At 41.5% G+C, this 19,387-nt stretch overlaps 1 protein-coding gene across 1 annotated transcript; it reads left to right on the top strand.

Moving 5' to 3' along the window:
- Nucleotides 1-398: 398 nt before the first annotated feature.
- LOC308679733 (calpain-1 catalytic subunit-like) lies at nt 399-13,104 on the top strand. Its single transcript, XM_081347380.1, has 12 exons — nt 399-520; nt 2,028-2,218; nt 4,150-4,222; nt 4,393-4,511; nt 4,600-4,733; nt 7,550-7,721; nt 8,050-8,112; nt 9,119-9,204; nt 11,299-11,373; nt 11,454-11,608; nt 11,877-12,040; nt 12,250-13,104. Exons 2-12 carry the CDS (start codon nt 2,036-2,038, stop codon nt 12,454-12,456), a joined length of 1,431 nt encoding a protein of 476 aa, XP_081203506.1. The 5' UTR covers nt 399-520; nt 2,028-2,035; the 3' UTR covers nt 12,457-13,104.
- Nucleotides 13,105-19,387: the final 6,283 nt, after the last annotated feature.

Below are 19,387 nucleotides of genomic sequence, written 5' to 3' on the forward strand. Positions count from 1 at the left end.
GAGTGAGATTTGTGAAGAGATCGGTAGAGTTTCTGTATTTTCATGATCTTTTATATAATTTTAACTTTATTGATAAGTCATATGAAGTGTCTTTATTAATTCAATATTATATATATATATATATATATATATATATATATATATATACAGTATATATATATACAGTATATATATACAGTATATATATACAGTATATATATATATATATATATATATATATATATATATAGGCTACAATCTTAAAAAGACATTTGAAGTTCAAACTGCTTTCCGTGTTCATTTGCATATTTAATTATTTTTAGAGTTAAGGCTATATATGGTGGAACTGTTACGCAACTGCACAGGTGGGAGGAGTTTTTAAGTCTTTTTAAGTTCACACAATAGTGTCTCTGAGCAAAACCAAACCTACACACTGCTCTTCACCTTTCCTGAAAACATTCGGTCTGAGCGCGGAATTCCAGAGCCGAGGGCAGAACAAAGAGAATCGGTCAAACCTAGTAAGAGAAAACTGCTCAATTAGGTGAGTTGTTATCCTTGAAGGTAAAGTATATAATTTATATCTTAAAAACTGAGTTTAATCACTAATTATATTGTAAGTCTCTTAAAAGCTATCAAGATATGTCTTCCAAAGGGACAATATTTATCTCCCAAACAGGTCTAACAAGCCTAGAGTCTCTTATCTATTATAGGTCTTTGGAAACAAAACATATTATAGCATATACATATTATATATTATAGCCCTTATAGGGACCACAATGGAAATAAGTCTTTGGGCTTTATTGTGTCATCCCTGACTATTTACATTTACATTTAAATTTAGTCGTTTAGCAGACGCTTTTGTCCAAAGCGACTTACAATTGAGGACTAAAGCAAGCGAGTCATTGTGAATAGGTAAAAACAACGTAAGAAGTGCTCAAAATACGGAGTTCAGGCATTGCTCAGAGCAATAAGGCATAAGCCAGACAAGGGAGGATTAAAGGAAAAGGAAAGTGTTCTATTTATGTATTCTTAATGTATGATGCAGAGCACTGTTTCATATTTTTATATTTAAAGGTCCCGTATTATGCCCCTTTTCACAAGATGTAAAATAAGTCTCTGATGTCCTCAGAGTGTGTATGTGAAGTTTCAGCTCAAAATACCCAACAGATCATTTTTTACAGCATGTTTAAATTGTCATTTTTTGGGGCTCAGAAAAACGCGCTGTTTTAGTGTGTGCCCTTTAAATGCAAATAAGCTGCTGCTGGACGACACAGGGGGCGGAGCTTCATGAGCTCGCGCTCAGTCTCTCAGGACAATTTAATCTCACGAAATGATGATAATATCAGAAACTCTCAGTAACATGTTCATTTCGAGTCAGACAATAATGCTTACAGAGTCAAGAGTGCTGTATAGAGATGAAACAGGTATACCGGTAGTTTAGTAGTTTAATTACGGTTATTATAACCTATTTGTCATCTGCTTGTATGTATCCATTATTTATTAATAGCCTACAAGTCTGCTGTCTGAATGATGATCAAACATATACTGATGAGTTTAATAAAGCTTATTGTACATCACACAAAAGATGAAGCGTCAGTTTTACTTCAGAAAATCACCGTAAGAGCTGAGTAAACACAGTAAGTTATTAGAAGTGTGCAAGTACATAAACGAATTTCGGTAGAGTTGAGGGAGCATTCCTGTGGGCGGAGGTTAGTCAAAAAACTGTTCTACTGACGTCATTAAAGAAGGAAGTATAGGGATGTAGTCCAAACGGGCCGTTCGAGGCGACTTCTGTTAAATAAAATATCTCGCTTGGCATTGAACTTGGAGCTTTATATTTTACAGATATTATTTATACTCTAACAACAACATTACACACTAACTAAAGTTTGAAACATGGGATCACGAAGAACGGGACCTTTAAGTGGTCAAATAAAATCAATCAATCAAAAGCATAGTGTTGTGTCATCTCACCAGTAACAGATGCCAGATGTGACACTTTTATCTGTTTTTCTTTATATTGTCTCCTAAAAATCTGACTTTTACAGCTGTAAAAATGCCACCACCTCTTGACGCCCCTTTGAAATTCTTGGATCAGGACTACCAGGAGTTGAAGAAGAGCTGCTTGACCAATAAAATGATATATGTTGATGAGAAGTTCCCTTCAGACAGCAGCTCCATTGACCCAAAGAAGAAACTCAGATTGGATATGGAACAAATCAAATGGTTGAGGCCATCAGTAAGTTACCTGTATTGACTTTCCATCTTCAGAAACTTTCAAGAAGAGTAGATAGACATTATTGTTTGAACGGATCTAAAATAACTTGTTGATACCTGTCATCATCAATTGTTGCAAAATGTCTCTTAGGGCTTGTAAGAACAGGTTTTTCTGTAGCATTTCCCAACATATTTTTGTTATTTACAATTATGGCAAGACATCTTAAATCAACACTAAGTAAGAATTTTTTACCTTCAAATAATGTTTCCAAAATCGTTTCAGTGGTTCATCAAGTCGTAACAGGGTGAAAGGCTCTTATGCCTTCGCTTTGTGGTCCTTTATCTGCTATAACCACGCTATGTAAGATTGCCAGTTCGGGTCGCGTTTCTGTAGTTCTAATGAGACAATTCCGCTTCCAACCTGTAGGGCGACCGCAGAGGAAAAAGTTCCATAGTGTTACTTTAAAGGCACAATATGTAAGATTGGTGTGTACTTGCATGATCGCCAATGTTTCCAGCAATGTTTAAATCCAGAGAAATCAGGTATTTTAACACTAGAACTACCGGAATTCCAAAACTACTACGACCATAGTACAAAGGCTTTAGCCATGATTTATGTATCAATAATGCGTGCGGTCAAAATGACCGCTATGGCCATTCTAGATAGAAATAGTCAGAACTGTTTTGTGTTTTATGATTTTAATAAAATAACAGTGTCAGAATAAAATATACACATATTTAGGAAAAGTCAGAGCCTACTGTCAGGATTCCATCACCATCTCCTTCCACTCATTCCCTCACTCCGCCCACTCAGTCATTCACACTCTCATTGTCACCTGATTACTAATAACCGTCACCTGGACCTCATCATCAGTTCACCCATATATACCTGCTACAAACATTCAGTCATTGTCTGATCTCGTCTATACATGACACAGACTCTCTGCCTTGCTTGTATACCTACCTTCGATCCCGATCTTCTCAGCCAGTCACCATTCCGTCTTCTAAGGAACTCCTTCATCATCATCTGCAAGAGAAAGAGAGACTAGGTTACACTTCAGTTAAGCTATCATCTGAAATTCAACTTACAGTTTACTCACCTGTTTCGCTGTACCGATCCATTCTGCAAATTAAAGCATTTAACTTACCATTCTGTCTGCTTCGTCTATGCCAAAACCTGACACTTACAGCCAAATTCATTTTATTTTAACAAAGTTATTACGCTGTAAAATTTAAAAACGGTCAAAATGACCGTCTTGGGAGTTCTAGTGTTAACCGGTGTAATGGGCCGTGTCTTTGTGTCGCCTGTCAATGACATAATATATCCACATTACCAGTAGGACATATTTGTGTTTGAATACTTTTATTGACAGAAAACTAATCATTGTTATATAGTTCAATATGGTCAGTCTTTATTGCTTGAATCTCTTGTTTTCTTGATTTACTGTGAGTAACATGTTTGCACCATGCATCAGAGACACTGTAATTTAGTTAAGTGGCTAAAGAGCTTGTAGTAACAGTACAGCATTTTTTCCACCATGCAATATATTTAAAAATTAAGTGCATGCCATTTAGCAACACAAGTCACCCAACTTTTAATAATGTGATATTCTAATATCGATCTAGCTTACTGCAATTAACCAGCCACCGAGCGAACGCACAGAGCAACGTTAACATAACTTTCAACACACTCAAATGTATTTTAGTTTTCTAAGACATTTTAGTCATTTTAAGATGATAACTCCCATGATTCCACGTTCAGTCACGGCATCATCAAGCTACGCCTTTTTTATTGTTTTGAAAAAGGAAATTCTAGAGGCGTACTGTGCCTTTAAGTGTCTTGAAAGCAGATTCAAAATACATTATAAGAGTCTAAATGTCTTCTGTTGTTCCCAAATCCTTAGGGGAAATTTTATTGTATAATGTATTAATTTAATTAATCTCTCTCTCTAGGATATAGTGACAGACCCTCAACTCATTGTTAAGGGGGTTTCCAGGTTTGACTATTTCCAAAGAGATAATTTAGGTATGCTTATATCTGTTTATTTATATACTCCAGTAGGTGTTGGTTTTGAATGATACTGTGCAGTAAATAATATCTATGCAATAAAAAGCATAACTCTATATAGACTAGAATGCCTTTTTGTCAACTCAATGAAAGATACATTTTTGCTAATGTTTGTGCTTTTACCTTAGGAAACTGCGCGTTTCTTGCTCCACTTGGATCTTTAACCTTTCAAAAGGATCTCATGGACCAGGTCATGCCAGTTGGCCAGTCATTTGGTGAAGATTATGCAGGGATATTTCACTTTAGAGTGAGTTCTTTGGTCTTTTCAAAATAGCTTAAATACATTTTATGAAATCAAATAATCAGTACTTAAACCTTCTGCTTTATTCATATAGTTCTGGAAGTCTGGGGAATGGACTGACGTTGTCATTGATGACAAACTGCCAACAATCGATGGCAAGCTCATTTTTCTTAGTTCAAAAACATCTAATGAGTTTTGGCCTGCCTTGCTGGAGAAAGCTTATGCCAAGTAGGTTTATTCTTAAAATTCTTCTTCTTTCGGTAACACTTTACAATACGGGTGCACTAATATGCATTAATTCATGCTTAACTAATGCACAGATAGTCATGTGTTAATGTATGACTCATGAAGAACTAAACCATTCATTAATAATTACTGCATCAGCAACTAATAAAGATTATACTGTATATGGTTAATATATTAATATGAATTGTTATTAATTAAATGTGTCATAATGTATTAATTTCTTAATAACATATTTTATTAACTAAAAGTGTAAATGAATGCGTTAATTACCACAATTTGGTCAAAGCAATGTACTTCAACTTCCAGTTGTCTGCTTTGAGCCAGCAGCCATATCACCCTGTAGCCCAAGACTGGTTGCCCACTGAAACTAAGCAGGGCTGAGCCTGGTCAGTACCTGGATGGGAGACCTCCTGAGAAAAACCAGGTTGCTGCTGGGAGAGGTGTTAGTGAGGTCAGCAGGGGGCGCTCACCCTGTGGTCTGTGTGGGTCCTAACACCCCAGTATAGTGACGGGGACACTATACTGCCAAAAGAGCACCGTCCTTCGGATGAGACCGAGGTCCTGACTCTCTCTGGTCATTAAAAATCCCAGGATGCCCTTCGAAAAAGAGTAGGGGTGTAACCCTGGCATCCTGGCCAAATTTGCCCCTTGGCCTCTGTCCATCATGGCCTCCTAATCATCCCCATATAATGATTGGCTTCATCACTGTCTCCTCTCCACCAATAAGCTGGTGTGTGGTGGGCGTTCTGGCGCAATATGGCTGCCGTCGCATCATTCAGGTGGATGCTGCACATCGGTGGTGGTTGAGGAGATTCCCCCCTTCTATGTAAAGAGCTTTGAGGTCTCAGATAAAGCGCTATATAAATGTAACGAATTATTATTCATTATTATTATTATTATTATTATTTAATGAATCATTAACTAATGATTTGCAAATGTATCATTATGTTATGACTTTACTTGTTGAGGCACATGACTATTAACTAATTGTTAAGTAATATGCCATTTATGGGTTTTGACAGTTTGCACATGCAGTGAATGAAATGTGTATTGTGTAAAGAATGTGTTTGAAGGATGGGTAAGTTGGGCTGCATCATGCACACAAATATCAGCACACCAGAATCTGAACTCCTGACCACTGTTACACTGTGTTTAAACTGGACGAGACCAGCTGTCTACACTGGACATGACAGACCATTGCAAGTCCATTTGTCCTTCGTAACAGAACTAGCGCAAGAGCTCGGAGTACGTCGGAAATAGAATGTGGCATCAGTTTACTGTCGGGGTTTTGTCGTGTAGCGTCATGCCGTATCCAGTGTAGTATCATAATGGACGTTCTATTGTCTTTGTCCAGTCTAGACACAGTGTTATGAAGTAGCAGTGATCGGCTGCATGTTCTCAGTGTTCCACGACCTCAAGCTTAACCTGACATAGGCCTATTCCTATGCATGAACAACAAGGTACTGGATGCAGCAGTTCATCGGACTCAGTGAAATCTTGGTTGTAGATGGTTGGAAATTGAAATCCATGGGTTAGTGTGGATGTCAAAACCAAAATGGCATATTACTTAACAATTAGTTAATAGTCATGTGCCTCAACAAGTAAAGTCATAACATAATACATTTGCAAATCATTAGTTAATGATTAATTAAAGCAGACAACTGGCAGTTGAAGTACATGGCTTCAACCCATTGTGGTAATTAACGCATTAAGCATGAATTTATGCATATTAGTGCACCCATATTGTAAAGTGTTACACTTCTTTCAGTATAAAAGCATGTTTTTTCAATGAAGATACAAATATTACACTGTAAAAAAATTCTAACCCTCCCAAATCAAAAATTTCAAGTGACCGATAACATCTAAATTTTTCAATTGGCCCAAGTGAAATTCTTGTTGCAATAGTCTGTTAACATTGGCTCAAATGAGAAATAATACGTCAGACTAATCGAAAAATTTAGATGTTATTGGTCACTTGAAATTTTTGACTTGGGGATGTAATTTTTTTTGACAGTGTAGGTTACGCTTGATTTTACAATATGTGTACTTACAGTGTACTTACCCAAGACAGCACTGGTAATATAAGGTAACTACATGGGTAATTTTTAAGTTTAGGGGTAGGTTCAGGGTTAGTACCTAGTTATTACCCAGTTATTGTAATTGATATAATAAGTACATATGTACATGGCGAACAAGATCGTAAATAAAGTTGGTTACACTTTATTTTAAGGTGTCATTACAGTGTAATTATACATTTAAGTACTGAGTAATATTAAGCAACTACATGTACTTACTATAGGGTTAGGGTAGGATAAGGATTTGGTTGAGGGTTAGTTGCATGTAATTATGCACAATTTACTGTTATTATGCTATACATGCAACATATGTAACAAGGACACTGTAAAATAAAGTGTTACCATAAAGTGCTACCAAATATTATTTAACCATAATTACAAGAGATTTAGGCCCTTTTTATGTTGTGTATGTACCCTGGTTCTGAAGTTGCCTTACAGATGGAAGTGTATTGGACATTGTCACAGTCCAAACCCGGTGCTGGAGGGCCACTGTCCTGCAGAGTTCAACTCCAGCTCGCCTCAACACTCCTGTAGGACCTTGATGAGCTGGTTCAGGTGTGTTAAACTCGGGTTGAAGCTGAACTCTGCAGGACACTGGCCCTCCAGGAGCAGGATTGGACACCCCTAATTTATTTTATTCATCAACAACTTGAGTAATCCCACAGAATCAATCATTAAAGGCTTGTTGGTCCACTGTATTGAAATGTAGAATGGCTTTTACAGGTTTTGCGGCTCCTATGCTTACACGAGTGGGGACCTATCTGAGGCTCTGTTGGACTTCACTGGTGGCATTCACGTGCACTATGAAACAGCAAAAGCTTCTATTGATTTGTGGAGCCTGATGAACCGTGCAGCAAAAGCAAAGGGTCTGATGGCGTGTTGCAGCTTTTTTGAGGTAAGCAGTGACCTCAGACTTGTCCTGAGGTCCTGACGTGTTGCAGCTTTTTTGAGGTAAGCAGTGACCTCAGTCTTGTCCTTTCATTACTGTGACAGATTATCACCATGTCTATCTAAAACACTGTCACTGAAGTAGCACTTTTAAAGCGTTAAATATTTCAATGTTCAATTAAATACAAATTACTATAGTGAACATATCTAAAATGTAAGATGCAGGGAACAATGTAGAGCATTAGCTGTACATAAAACAATCTTTTCCTATTTTCTGATACATATTTCACCGAGCAGCATTATTGATGCAATGTCTGTTTTTCATACCATATCAGAGATCAGGACCAGCCAATGGCATTTTGCTAGCCCATGCATATACAGTGACGGGGTTTGACGAGGTAAGTCTGCACATAATCAAATGTCAGATTACAGTGCCATCCGATTAGACAGACAGACAGATATATACAGTATATATATATACAGTATATATATATATATATATATATATATATATATATATATATATATATATATATATATATATATATATATACAGTTCCCCTCCCGGTGTCTGTGTCTAGAATATGATCCTTAAACACATGTGTACATGCAATCTATAGTCTAATTCATGCATTTTAAACATCATAAGATAATACAACTGATTATGAATACTAATCAAGAATAATAATACAGATACATAATATTAAATAATGAAATTATATTAAAAGATGAAATGTTAGTCTTCAGACAGTCTGTCTTATTTCTTATTGGAAAGCAAGAATAGTGCGTTCTTTTCCAAAATGTAACTGTAAGTAAACTCACCAGGGTTCCTTCCAATTCCAGTCCTCTAAGAAATTATCAAAACATGTAAAATCTTGCTGTCTAGAAACTTTCTGAATTCTGCATCACTTTTTAGCTATTTTAGATCTTCAGGAGCACTTGATAATTACAGACGGGTGTGTTAGATCAGGGTTAGATCTGAACTCTGCAGGTTTGATCTATACGAACAGGACTGAGCACCCCTGAACTACAAAAATACTTGCTTTGTTCTCATATTAACCGTTTTTGTTATTGTGTACACCAGTAGTTATTTACTGATTGCATTCAGATGTATTCAGCATGAGCCGTCCTTATCTCTTACGTCAAGCCTGTGATTTTGCAAGATAAAGTTTCTTGAAATAATGTATTGTCCTTTTCATAACTTAAAGCATTGTGTTTAGACACTTCAGTCCTGAGGTAAATTGGTTATTTATTTCACAATATCCCTGGTGAAATGGCATATTCTGTATTTAAACTATTCTGGTGAAATCCCACAGAAGAAGCAAGTAGCCTACACTAAGGTTTTAAAGACTTTTATTACAAGCATTTTGCATGAAAAGTGTCATGTCATTTTGTATTCTACAGGTAACATGCAGAGATAAACCAGTTCGGCTGGTGAAAGTGTTGAACCCTCAGGGAAAAAACGAGTGGACCGGTGACTGGAGTGACAAGTAAGAGTCATGAAATTCACTAATCACAACCCTGATCAAGCGTCACTCTTTGTTTGTACCACTAAATGATTCATGACTATTATATATATTAAAAAAAAAAATTCTTAACAGGTTTGAGAGTTGTATTAAAGGGATACTTCAGGATTTAGCATTAAGCTTTGTATTAGTAGAAAACTGTAGTATTTTCGAATTATCATGCTTTCCACCCTCATATCCCCCTGAGAGGAGAGATTTATGTATTTTTTGTCTGGAAAAAATCCTCCAATGACGCAAAAATCGTCATATTGCATCATCTGAGGATTTTTTGGCCAGAGGCTAAAGACTACAGCCAGTAGGAGGGGCTGTCCCGCATGTGTTGTACCCGCCCATAGAGGGAGGGATCTCACTCACAGAATGTACACATCGTTCAGCTGTCTTTCTTTGGAAGCTAAAGTTAACAGGCTCTTGTTCTGTGGAAAAAACTGAGTAGTAGGAGAAAGCTGAGTAGTAGGGGTTACCATCCTCTTTTGTCCGGCCGTCAAGATCGTCCAAAATATCCGGGATTCGGCTTTTGCTTTCTGCGGTCGCCATTCAGTGTTTACATGCACACCTTTTGTTTTACAATCTAGCTGAATTCATTCCGATTGGTGAATCTGAATGTAGTGTTTACATGAACGCTAAACAAGTGATCGGTTGATGTGCATTTTAACATTGCTAAGAAAATTCCCGCTCCTCCAGTATCTCAGTAATCACACCTCCGGCCTCGCGCCGTTCTCCCACGGCCCTCAGCCTTGTCCTGCTCGCCACAGTAGAACGCAATAGCCGAATCCCGGACATTTTGGGCGATCTCAAAATCCCAGGCAGACTCATCACAGAGACTCGCTAGTAGCCTAGCTTTGTTGTTGTCAACTGCGCTTTCTTACCGGTAGGCGTGGCTTGGGAGTAGCCTCCTAGGGCAGCGAAGCAAGTGCATTCGGGGAGTTGTTGTCTTTCATCCACATAAGCCAAAAATTAATTTTCTGGCTTTTCTTAGTCTAGAAAGCTCCAAATTCAAAAATAATTTCACATTTCTTCTACATAAATAACCTATTTTAAATACACATTCATCTTTCCAGAGGTGAAGTATCCCTTTAAGTTATTAAATAACTTTTTTCAGTTAGCGTGTTAGCTTACAAATGGTAAATCTTTAAAAGTAATTTGTCCCCTTCATATATTTAGTAGATAAAATATGAATCTTACCAAGCTGAATACTATATTATTTTTTTCTAGGATTCTTTGATCAAAACATCAATAATTTTAAATTATACCACTACTTTGGTTTGCCATTTTTGTCAAGTCCCCATGTTTTAAAATGTATGTGTTGTGTTTATAATATATATATATATATATATATCTGTATCCCAAGTGTTTCATTTTTTTTTATATCAAAATGATAGCAATTGGTGATCAATTTTATACTGTATATTTTTGGGGAATAAGTCCTTGAATATCTGAAGAATAACCAAAACCTTATGTTAAGATGGCTCCCGCACTGAGTATTGTTTATTAGGCAATGAGATACTGTAGGTTGCATGTGACCATAATGTCTGCTGTTTTTTCATTGAAGTAGTGGTTTTATCTCGCAATTATCAGTTTTCCTTCATTGTTAGAGTGTGCAGGCCTTTTTGAATCTTAGGGTACGTTTACATGACAAAGTAAACGTTTTTCCTTTGCGTTTTTTTTGCGTACAACGACAATGAAACTACATGTTGCCTATAGACTGAACATGTAACACGCATGCACATGACATCACCGTTTTCACAAATTTGCGTTTTTGTATTTTACATGGAGACGATAAAATTTTCGTTGTATGCAAAAACTTGCACAGGCCCCCAAAACGCCGTTGTCGTGTAAATAAATGGCCAAAACGCACAAAAAGTATTCTGTTTTTAATTTAAATTGGTGTCTTGTAAATGCCCCCTCAGTCCTTGAAGAGGCCTTTACCATTAGGCTACAGTCTTGTTAAGGAATGTTCACACTAACATAGATTAAAATGCTGGAGGTTATTAAGTGTGTTGTTGTGTAATATGTAATATTACATGTAATATTTTAATATATGCTTTTGCATAACTTTAGGTCATTGTTGTGGGACAAAGTGAGTGAGAAGGAGCGATCCAGGTGTCATTCTTTGGACAATGACGGGGAGTTCTGGTGAGCATTAACTGTAGTTTCAGATATGATCTCTAGCATTATTGAATCAAATATTTTCAGTAACTCATATTTTACTGCAGGATGTCAATGGAGGACTTCACCAAAAACTTCAAAGGCATTGATATTTGCTGCCTCAGTCCTGATTTTCTGGACAGTAAATGCAAATGGACTTCCACATGTTACAAAGACAGCTGGGTTGATGGGACTACAGCCGGTGGCAGCCTCAATAATAAAGGTAGCTCATAAAAATATAATGAGAGAGAGTGGCATGTGAGCATTTCATACAATTACATACTAGAATGCATGAATAGAAATATTAGATACAACATGCAACATGCTTTTTGGGTATCTATGCATAATATTGGCCATATGGTGTGTGTGTGTGTGTGTGTGTGTGTGTGTGTGTGTGTGTGTGTGTGTGTGTGTGTGTGTGTGTGTGTGTGTGTGTGTCAATGTATGTTTTTTCTGTACCTGAAAGTTCTGATTCAATGGATGTCTTGTAGACTCTTTCTGGAAGAACCCTCAGTTTCGGGTGAGGATTGAGGAGCTTGATAAGGAATGTAGTGGCCAGTGCCCTGAAAACATACTGGTGTCCCTCATGCAGTACCATGAGAAGAGAAACAGAAGGGACGTTCCTACCTTTGCTATTGGCTTCTATGTTTTTGCGGTCAGTAACAAATAACACTATTGGAGTCACAGAAAATACAATAATTTTGGTTTCCACTTATTAATGGTGTGTTATTCTATTCTACTCAAAAATATAATTCAAGCTCAAAAATGTTCAACTTCGCTTTGAAAATGCATAAATGACATGGTATTGCTGTAACAAAATAAACTGGTTGCTTGAATACAAGTTTATATTTCATTCTCCTTTAGATGAAAGATGTGAAGCTCCCGGACAAATTCTTGTACCAAGAACAACCCATTGAACGTAGTGAGAAGTTCATCTATATAAGACATGTGATGAAATTCTTCAAGCTTGAACCAGGAGAGTATCTCATTGTACCAGCCACTCTTAATCCTAAAGAGTCTGCAAAATTCATATTGTCCATCTTCACAAAGAGTGAATCCCAGGAGAAATAAGAAACCTGAGATGACTGTATGAAATGACCTGTCATTGAGACTCCAGATAAATGAAAAGACCAAAGGTGTCAAGTAACTAAGTACAAATACTTTGTAACCTTACTTAAGTAGACATTTTTGGTATCTATACTTTACTGGAGTAATTATTTTTCAGCTGACTTTTTACTTTTACTCCTTACATTTTCACGCAATTATCTGTATACTTTCTGCTCTTTACATTTTAAAAATAGCCTCATTACTCCTATTTCATTTCAGCTTGTTTTCATTCCGGCTTGTCAATGTAAAAAAAATAAATAAATAATATCCGGATCAATCACGCAATCGATTGTGGTTGTTACATCTTCTAGTTAAATGTGACATTGTTGCCATTAGCTATATAATTGAGCATAGTACATACCAGGAAGGTGTTAGTTATAGATTATTATTATTAGTAGTAGTAATAATAGAGTTATTGTTTTTTTATTAATCACTTGGATTAATCATTCATTTTGACAGCACAAATGTTTATTGTATATAGACAACCATACAAGGGTTATTGTTACTAAATCTGCCCTGGGTACACCAATTTTCTTGTCAGTTGCCCTCACAGATTCCTGCAGCTAAGCTTGGATATACATTTACATTCCAATAAAGGTTATTGACAACATGCCTCTGAAGTTTGACTTTTTGCACTATTACAATACTTATAGGCAACTAGATCCTATCTTCCACTCCATGAAACGCATGTTAATGCTCAGTAGTACACATATATAGTTATTTAATGTATTTGCATTGTGCTAAAATGTATTCATTTTATGTGCGGCTGAAACAGGTAGCCTATAGTGTCCTCCAAATTTTTCAACATTAACATTTTGATATAACATTAAAGTCATTATGGCCTTTAGAAAAACATGTTTTTGAGGAGGTGTAGGTTATAATATAAATGTATTATACTCTGTTTACCATCCTTTGGAGCACGAATGACCAATATATGACACCATCATAATCTATGCAAATTAGGCTGTCAGAAGGAGACAAAGGAAATCTCTCCCGCTCAAAGTTTCTGGGTGTTATTGGTCAGTTCTTTCAAAAAAGGTGTGGACTCAGTTTCCTTAAAATACAAGGATGATGAATTCTTGGGCATCTTTTTTCTTCTTGGGCTTCTTGGTCTTGTTTTCTTCTATTCACTTCTTGCTTTTCTTAGCTTTGTTGATTTGATTCGTTGCTGGCTCTCAAAGGTTAATTGTGATTTTGCCATTCTGTGACCTTCTCTCTTCCTTTCTTCTATTTTATTATTTTGCCTATGTATTCTTTGTTTTAAATGTAGTCGTATGTTTTCACAGTTTAATTTATTAAAACCCATTAAACGCTTGATTGTCTCTGTCTGATGCTCACCTAACAAAGTCCCTTAAATGTCCAATCTTAAGCTACAAGCTTTATAATTTTTAATACTTCAGTTAGTAACCTTAACAGAAAAGTTATTCTTCATGACAAGAAGGACCTTTCTTGCAAGTTTACAAGGAGAATAATCCTTTGTGAGAGTTGATAAGAGATTGCACGGTCGGTTCAGTGGACAAACAGATTATTCAATGTTGAACTGTTAAAGGTTATTCTATAAACTGATTTAGCCTATCTGTAAGTTCATAATTGATTATGACTCGTTGTAATTAATTGTCTACAAATAGATACAAATACATGAACTAGTCTATGTATTCCCCCTTTGGGCGATATTTAAATTGTGTAGGTAATAGTTAATCATTATTAATTATGAATCATATATTCCCTTATATTTGAGCTGATTCGCTACACGTGTCGTTCATTATCAGTCATGCCATCAGCCTCACGCCGTTCTCCCACAGCCCTCAGCTTCGTCCTGCTCGCCACACATTACACTTTTACTTTTATTCCTTAAGTAGTGTAACAGCACAGGGGTTCTCTTACGAGAGGTTCTCTCGTATTGCGTAAGTAGCTTACGCATCGGGAAAGTCTTCTTTCTTCGAGATCTGAAGCCAAAAAATTATCCTTAATTTTGTATTCATTGTCAACGCAGTGCAGCAGCCGACAGACCTAGGCAGGCTAAATAAGCGTGCTCATTGGCTGCTCGGCTGCAACTGCTTAAGCCTATCGGTGAGCGCTCTGAACGCGGCAACCAATGAGGGCGCTTCGCGCCCTCCACACCCTTCTAACCGTCAGAATGGGCGTGGCCAGCGTGTATATATTCAGCGCTCACAGGCTAAAATTCTGATTTTCTTGTCTTCAGCGACGCTCTTCGCATCGCTGGATCTTGAGAGCCGCCGCCGTTGAAACCAGCGACCAGCAAGCTTAGGACAGCGCCTGAGGAAGCCGGCCGTCTTCGCCGCCTTCAGCCATCCGTGCCTGCTACGCTATCCGGCGACATATCCTTTACATTATTACTGTTTCTGTGTGTACTCTAAAAGAGCACGAGGCGTTTTTGTAAAAAGCGACTCAGCAACGGAGACCGCCACCTCTCTGCGCTCTCCGCCTGGGCCGCGGGCACGCCGCCACCGCACTCTCCGAGTGCGAAGAGCTTTCAATGTCGACCCTGCGGGCTCGACTTGAAGCTTTCGACCAAGCTGTCGCTCCGCCTGTCCCTGCCGGGCCGCGCAATAAGAAGCGCCGCTCGCAGTGACCACCGGAGACTGTTGTGACTGAGGAGCTCGCCGGAACCTCTCCCTCGAGCTCTCTCTCGTCCTCTCCCTCCCGGCCGCTCAACCGCCGGCTCTGCCCGCGCCGCCGCCGCGTCAGGAGATGAGGTGAATGTGATAGATACCCGTACTCTCCCTCTGTTCGAGCCGTGCAATACGCCGCTCACAAGGGATGGCAGAAGCGGACGGTCTCGGAGCGAGTTTCCTCTCCCTCTGTTCGAGCCGCGCAAACTGAGCCGCTCACGAGGGATGGCAGAAGCGGACGGTCTCGGAGCGAGTTTCCTCTCCCTCTGTTCGAGCCGTGCAATACGCCGCTCACGAGGGATGGCAGGAGCGGACGGTCTCGGAGCGAGTTTCCTCTCCCTCTGTTCGAGCCGCGCAAACTGCGCCGCTCACAAGGGATGGCAGGAGCGGACGGTCTGAGCTCTCTTTACGTTACAAGAAAGCTACTCCGTCCTCGCGCGTCACTGGTGAAAGGGGAACAGAGTGTTTTCGTCCCGCCGTGGCCTGGACTATAACCTCCATTCTCACACATTTCTCAGTCCCCTCTTAAGTTCAGGCGACTGGAATTGTTACTATTGCAGTATACGAGCCTGTTATAAATACACGCTCGCCTGCAAGCAAACGCTGTCACAAGACATGATGACGCTAACCGCGTACTAATGTATTCTCCCCTGTGGCTCAGTGGCGGAATCCTAGACTGTCAAGCTAGAGACCCGGGTTCGGTCCCCGCTCACGCGGCAGTTAAAGTTTATGCTGTTCGCTTCTCCGAGCTCGCGGCCAGTTTTTCTTACATACAGAAAACAAGCCCGCTCTCTCCCTCGTTGGGCCGTGCAGATTGCGCCGTTCAAGGGATGACAAAGCATACGGTCACGAGCAGCGTTCAGCGTGCGCGCCTCACTCACCGGCGAAAAGAGAAGAGAGTGTGTTAGTCTCGCTACGGCTGGACAACCGCCAATCCTCACACATTTCTCAGTCCCCTCTTAAGTTCAGGCGACTGGAAATATTACTATTGCAGTAAACGAGCCTGTTTTAAACACACGGTCGCCTGCAAACGAACGCTGACGCGACACATGAGGTCGCTTTTTATATGCTCGCGCTAACTGAAAGCCTATGTGATTCCCCTGTGGCTCAGTGGCAGAATCATACGCTTTCATGCGAGAGACCCGCGTTCGATCCCAGCTCTCGGGGAAAATAAAATTTATGCTGCTTGCTTCTCCGAGCTCGCGGCCAGTCTTTCTTACTTACAGAAAGCGAACCCGCCCCTCGCACCACACCTTCTCAGGGTGCTCGAGTATTTTTTGAGCGTCTAAACACGAGAGAAGAAAAGACGGTTAAATCCCGCAGCCCTGCGGCTGGACCACCGTCGAAGCTTAACGCTCTGTCAGTCCCCGTTGCCACGGCTACTGCAGCTGTTTACCCCGCAGTCAACGAGCCGGTATCTACTCGCTCGCCTGCGCGCATCCGCCGTTCTCACGGCAACCCAGAAAAATGTCAAAAGAGCATAATGTCTGGTTGCACGGCTGACGCCGTATGTGTTTCTAGTACAGTGAATGTGCCCACGTTCTGTGCTCACCCCTGTACACAAGCACTATACATCCCGTGTCTCTCACAGAGCCCACTCTCATGAAGCAGGCAAAAGCCGCTTTAGTGTTAAAAGTAGGTCACGTGTCCACTTCTCCGTGCCCACACCTACTCACTGCCCGCTCTGTCACACGGCCTTGCACGACCGGTCATGTTTTAAATGTGAGTCCTGTGCCCGCCCTCGAGCGCTCACACATACAGTTTTGCGCTTCACACTATATGTTCCCCGTCCAAAGCCACCGGGACACTGTGTGTAAAACGGCCAGCTATCGCTACGTGCGATCCGCCGTATCTAACCACCAAGAGCGCGCGCGCCGCGCCCGCCCCTGAATGTAACTCCTGTGCCCGCCCTCGAGCGCTCACACATACTAACGAACATTTTCGCCCCGACGCCGCCATCGCGCGTCGCGCCTCACACTTTATGTTCCCCGTCTAAAGCCACCGGGACACTGTGTGTAAAACGGCCAGCTATCGCTGCGTGCGATCTGCCGTATCTAAGCACCAAGAGCGCGCGCGCCGCGCCCGCCCCTCCGTTTCGAGCTCTCGAGCCCGCGATGCGCGGCGATCGGAGCCCGGAGGCCATTCTGCCCCTGGCTGCACACGCAAAAGCGTGGGAAACTATTCCAGGCGCATCAGAACGGGTGCTAAGCACAGTAAAACAGGGCTATACTCTGCAGTTCGCTCGCCGCCCTCCGCGCTTTCAAGCGCGTATCGAGACCAGAGTGAATGGGGAAGTAGCACATCTACTTCGAGCAGAAATAGCTACACTTCTGTGCAAAAGGGCTATGGAACCGGTTTCCCCTTCCATGAGCGAGTCGGGCTTTTACAGTCGTTATTTCCTCGTTCCCAAGAAGGACGGAGCACTCAGACCAATTTTGGATCTGAGACGTTTGAACGAGGCTCTTATGAGAAGACCGTTCAAAATGCTCACAACCAGACAAATTCTCGCGCAAATTCGCCCGAGGGACTGGTTTATATCTCTCGATCTAAAAGACGCATGCTTTTCAGATCCTGATAATACCCCGTCACAGGCCATTCTTGAGATTCGCCTTCGACGGTCAGGTATATCAGTACACGGCCCGCCTGTCGACACAGCGCGCGCGCTGCATTCGACGCCTGGCCGCGTCTCTCCGGCCGGGCAGCACCGTACCTCTCAAAACATTTCAGAGGCTACTGGGTTGTATGGCCTCAGCCGCAGCAGTGCTTCGGCTGGGTCTTTTACGAATGCGCCCGCTACAATGCTGGCTGAATGCCCGAGTGCCTCACAGAGCATGGGCTTCCGGCGGTATTCGCATCAGAGTGACTCAGAGCTGCGTTTCAGCTCTGAAGCCCTGGTTAGCGGCCGACTGGTACCAGCGGGGAGTGACAATGGGAGCTATCTCACACCGCAAAATTATCTCGACGGACGCTTCCACCTCAGGCTGGGGCGCTCTGTTCGAGGGCAAACCGGCTTTTGGCCTATGGTCAGACCGGGAAAAATGCCTCCACATAAACTGTTTGGAGATGATAGCGGTCGAGAACGCGCTCAGGCGCTTCCTCCCATTCATACGGGATCACCATGTGCTAGTCCGCTCGGACAACATGTCCGTGGTATCCTATGTGAACCGACAGGGCGGTGTCAGATCCAGGAATCTGTGCAGGCTGACAGAACGCCTTCTCGTGTGGGCTTACCGCTCGCTGCGCTCGCTGAAAGCCGCGCACGTACCGGGCCACCTGAATGTCGGTCCAGACAGACTGTCCAGGGACAACATTCCCCCGGGAGAATGGTCTCTGCACCTCCAGACAGTCCAGTTTCTCTGGCGCCTATTCGGCAGAGCGGAAATCGACCTCTTTGCGTCGAAAGACAATGCTCAATGCCTGAAGTTTTATTTGAAGAGCGAAGACGCGCTGTCCCAGACATGGCCCAGCCTCCCGCTGTATGCTTTTCCTCCGATCTCCCTGTTGCCACAGGTCATTTAGAGGATCAGAGAAACGCACCACTCAGTGCTGCTTATAGCCCCGCGATGGGAAAACCAAACTTGGTACCCAGAGCTAGTGAGGCTTTCGCACTCACCCCCGTGGCCGATCCCGGTGAGAAAGGATCTCCTCTCCCAAGCCGCTGGATCGATCTGGCATCCCCATCCAGAGCGCTGGTCGCTGCATGCATGGGTGATCAACGGATACCCGTTGACCTGTCAGAAGGGGTCGTGAACACGATCACACAGTCGAGAGCCCCCTCCACGAGACGGCTCTATGCGTCTAAATGGTCGGTGTTTTCTAAATGGTGCGCTACTCAAAACCTGGATCCGCGCACATGCGGGGTCCCGCGGGTGCTCTCCTTCTTACAAGAGCTGTTGGAAAAGGGCAGATCCCCTTCCACGCTCAAAGTATATGTGGCCGCTATTACAGCGTTCGCTGAGACGACGCGCGGCCGGGCAATGGGAAGGAATGAGCTCATTATCCGCTTCCTCAGAGGAGCTAGACGGATGAATCCCCCGCGGCCCCCCTCGGTTCCCTCGTGGGATCTGTCCTTGGTCCTGGCGGCCCTAAAGGCTTTTCCCCTTTGAACCGCTTGAATCCGCGGATCTAAAGTATCTGTCGCTTAAAACCGTTTTTCTGATAGCTCTGTCTTCAGTCAAACGAGTGGGTGATTTGCACGCGCTATCTGTTAGCCCTGCATGTCTCGAGTTCGGGCCGAATGACTCGAAAGTCATTCTCAGACC

The sequence above is a fragment of the Scardinius erythrophthalmus genome, assembly GCF_964197995.2.
Source record: "Scardinius erythrophthalmus genome assembly, chromosome: 19".
Lineage (NCBI taxonomy): Eukaryota > Metazoa > Chordata > Actinopteri > Cypriniformes > Leuciscidae > Scardinius > Scardinius erythrophthalmus.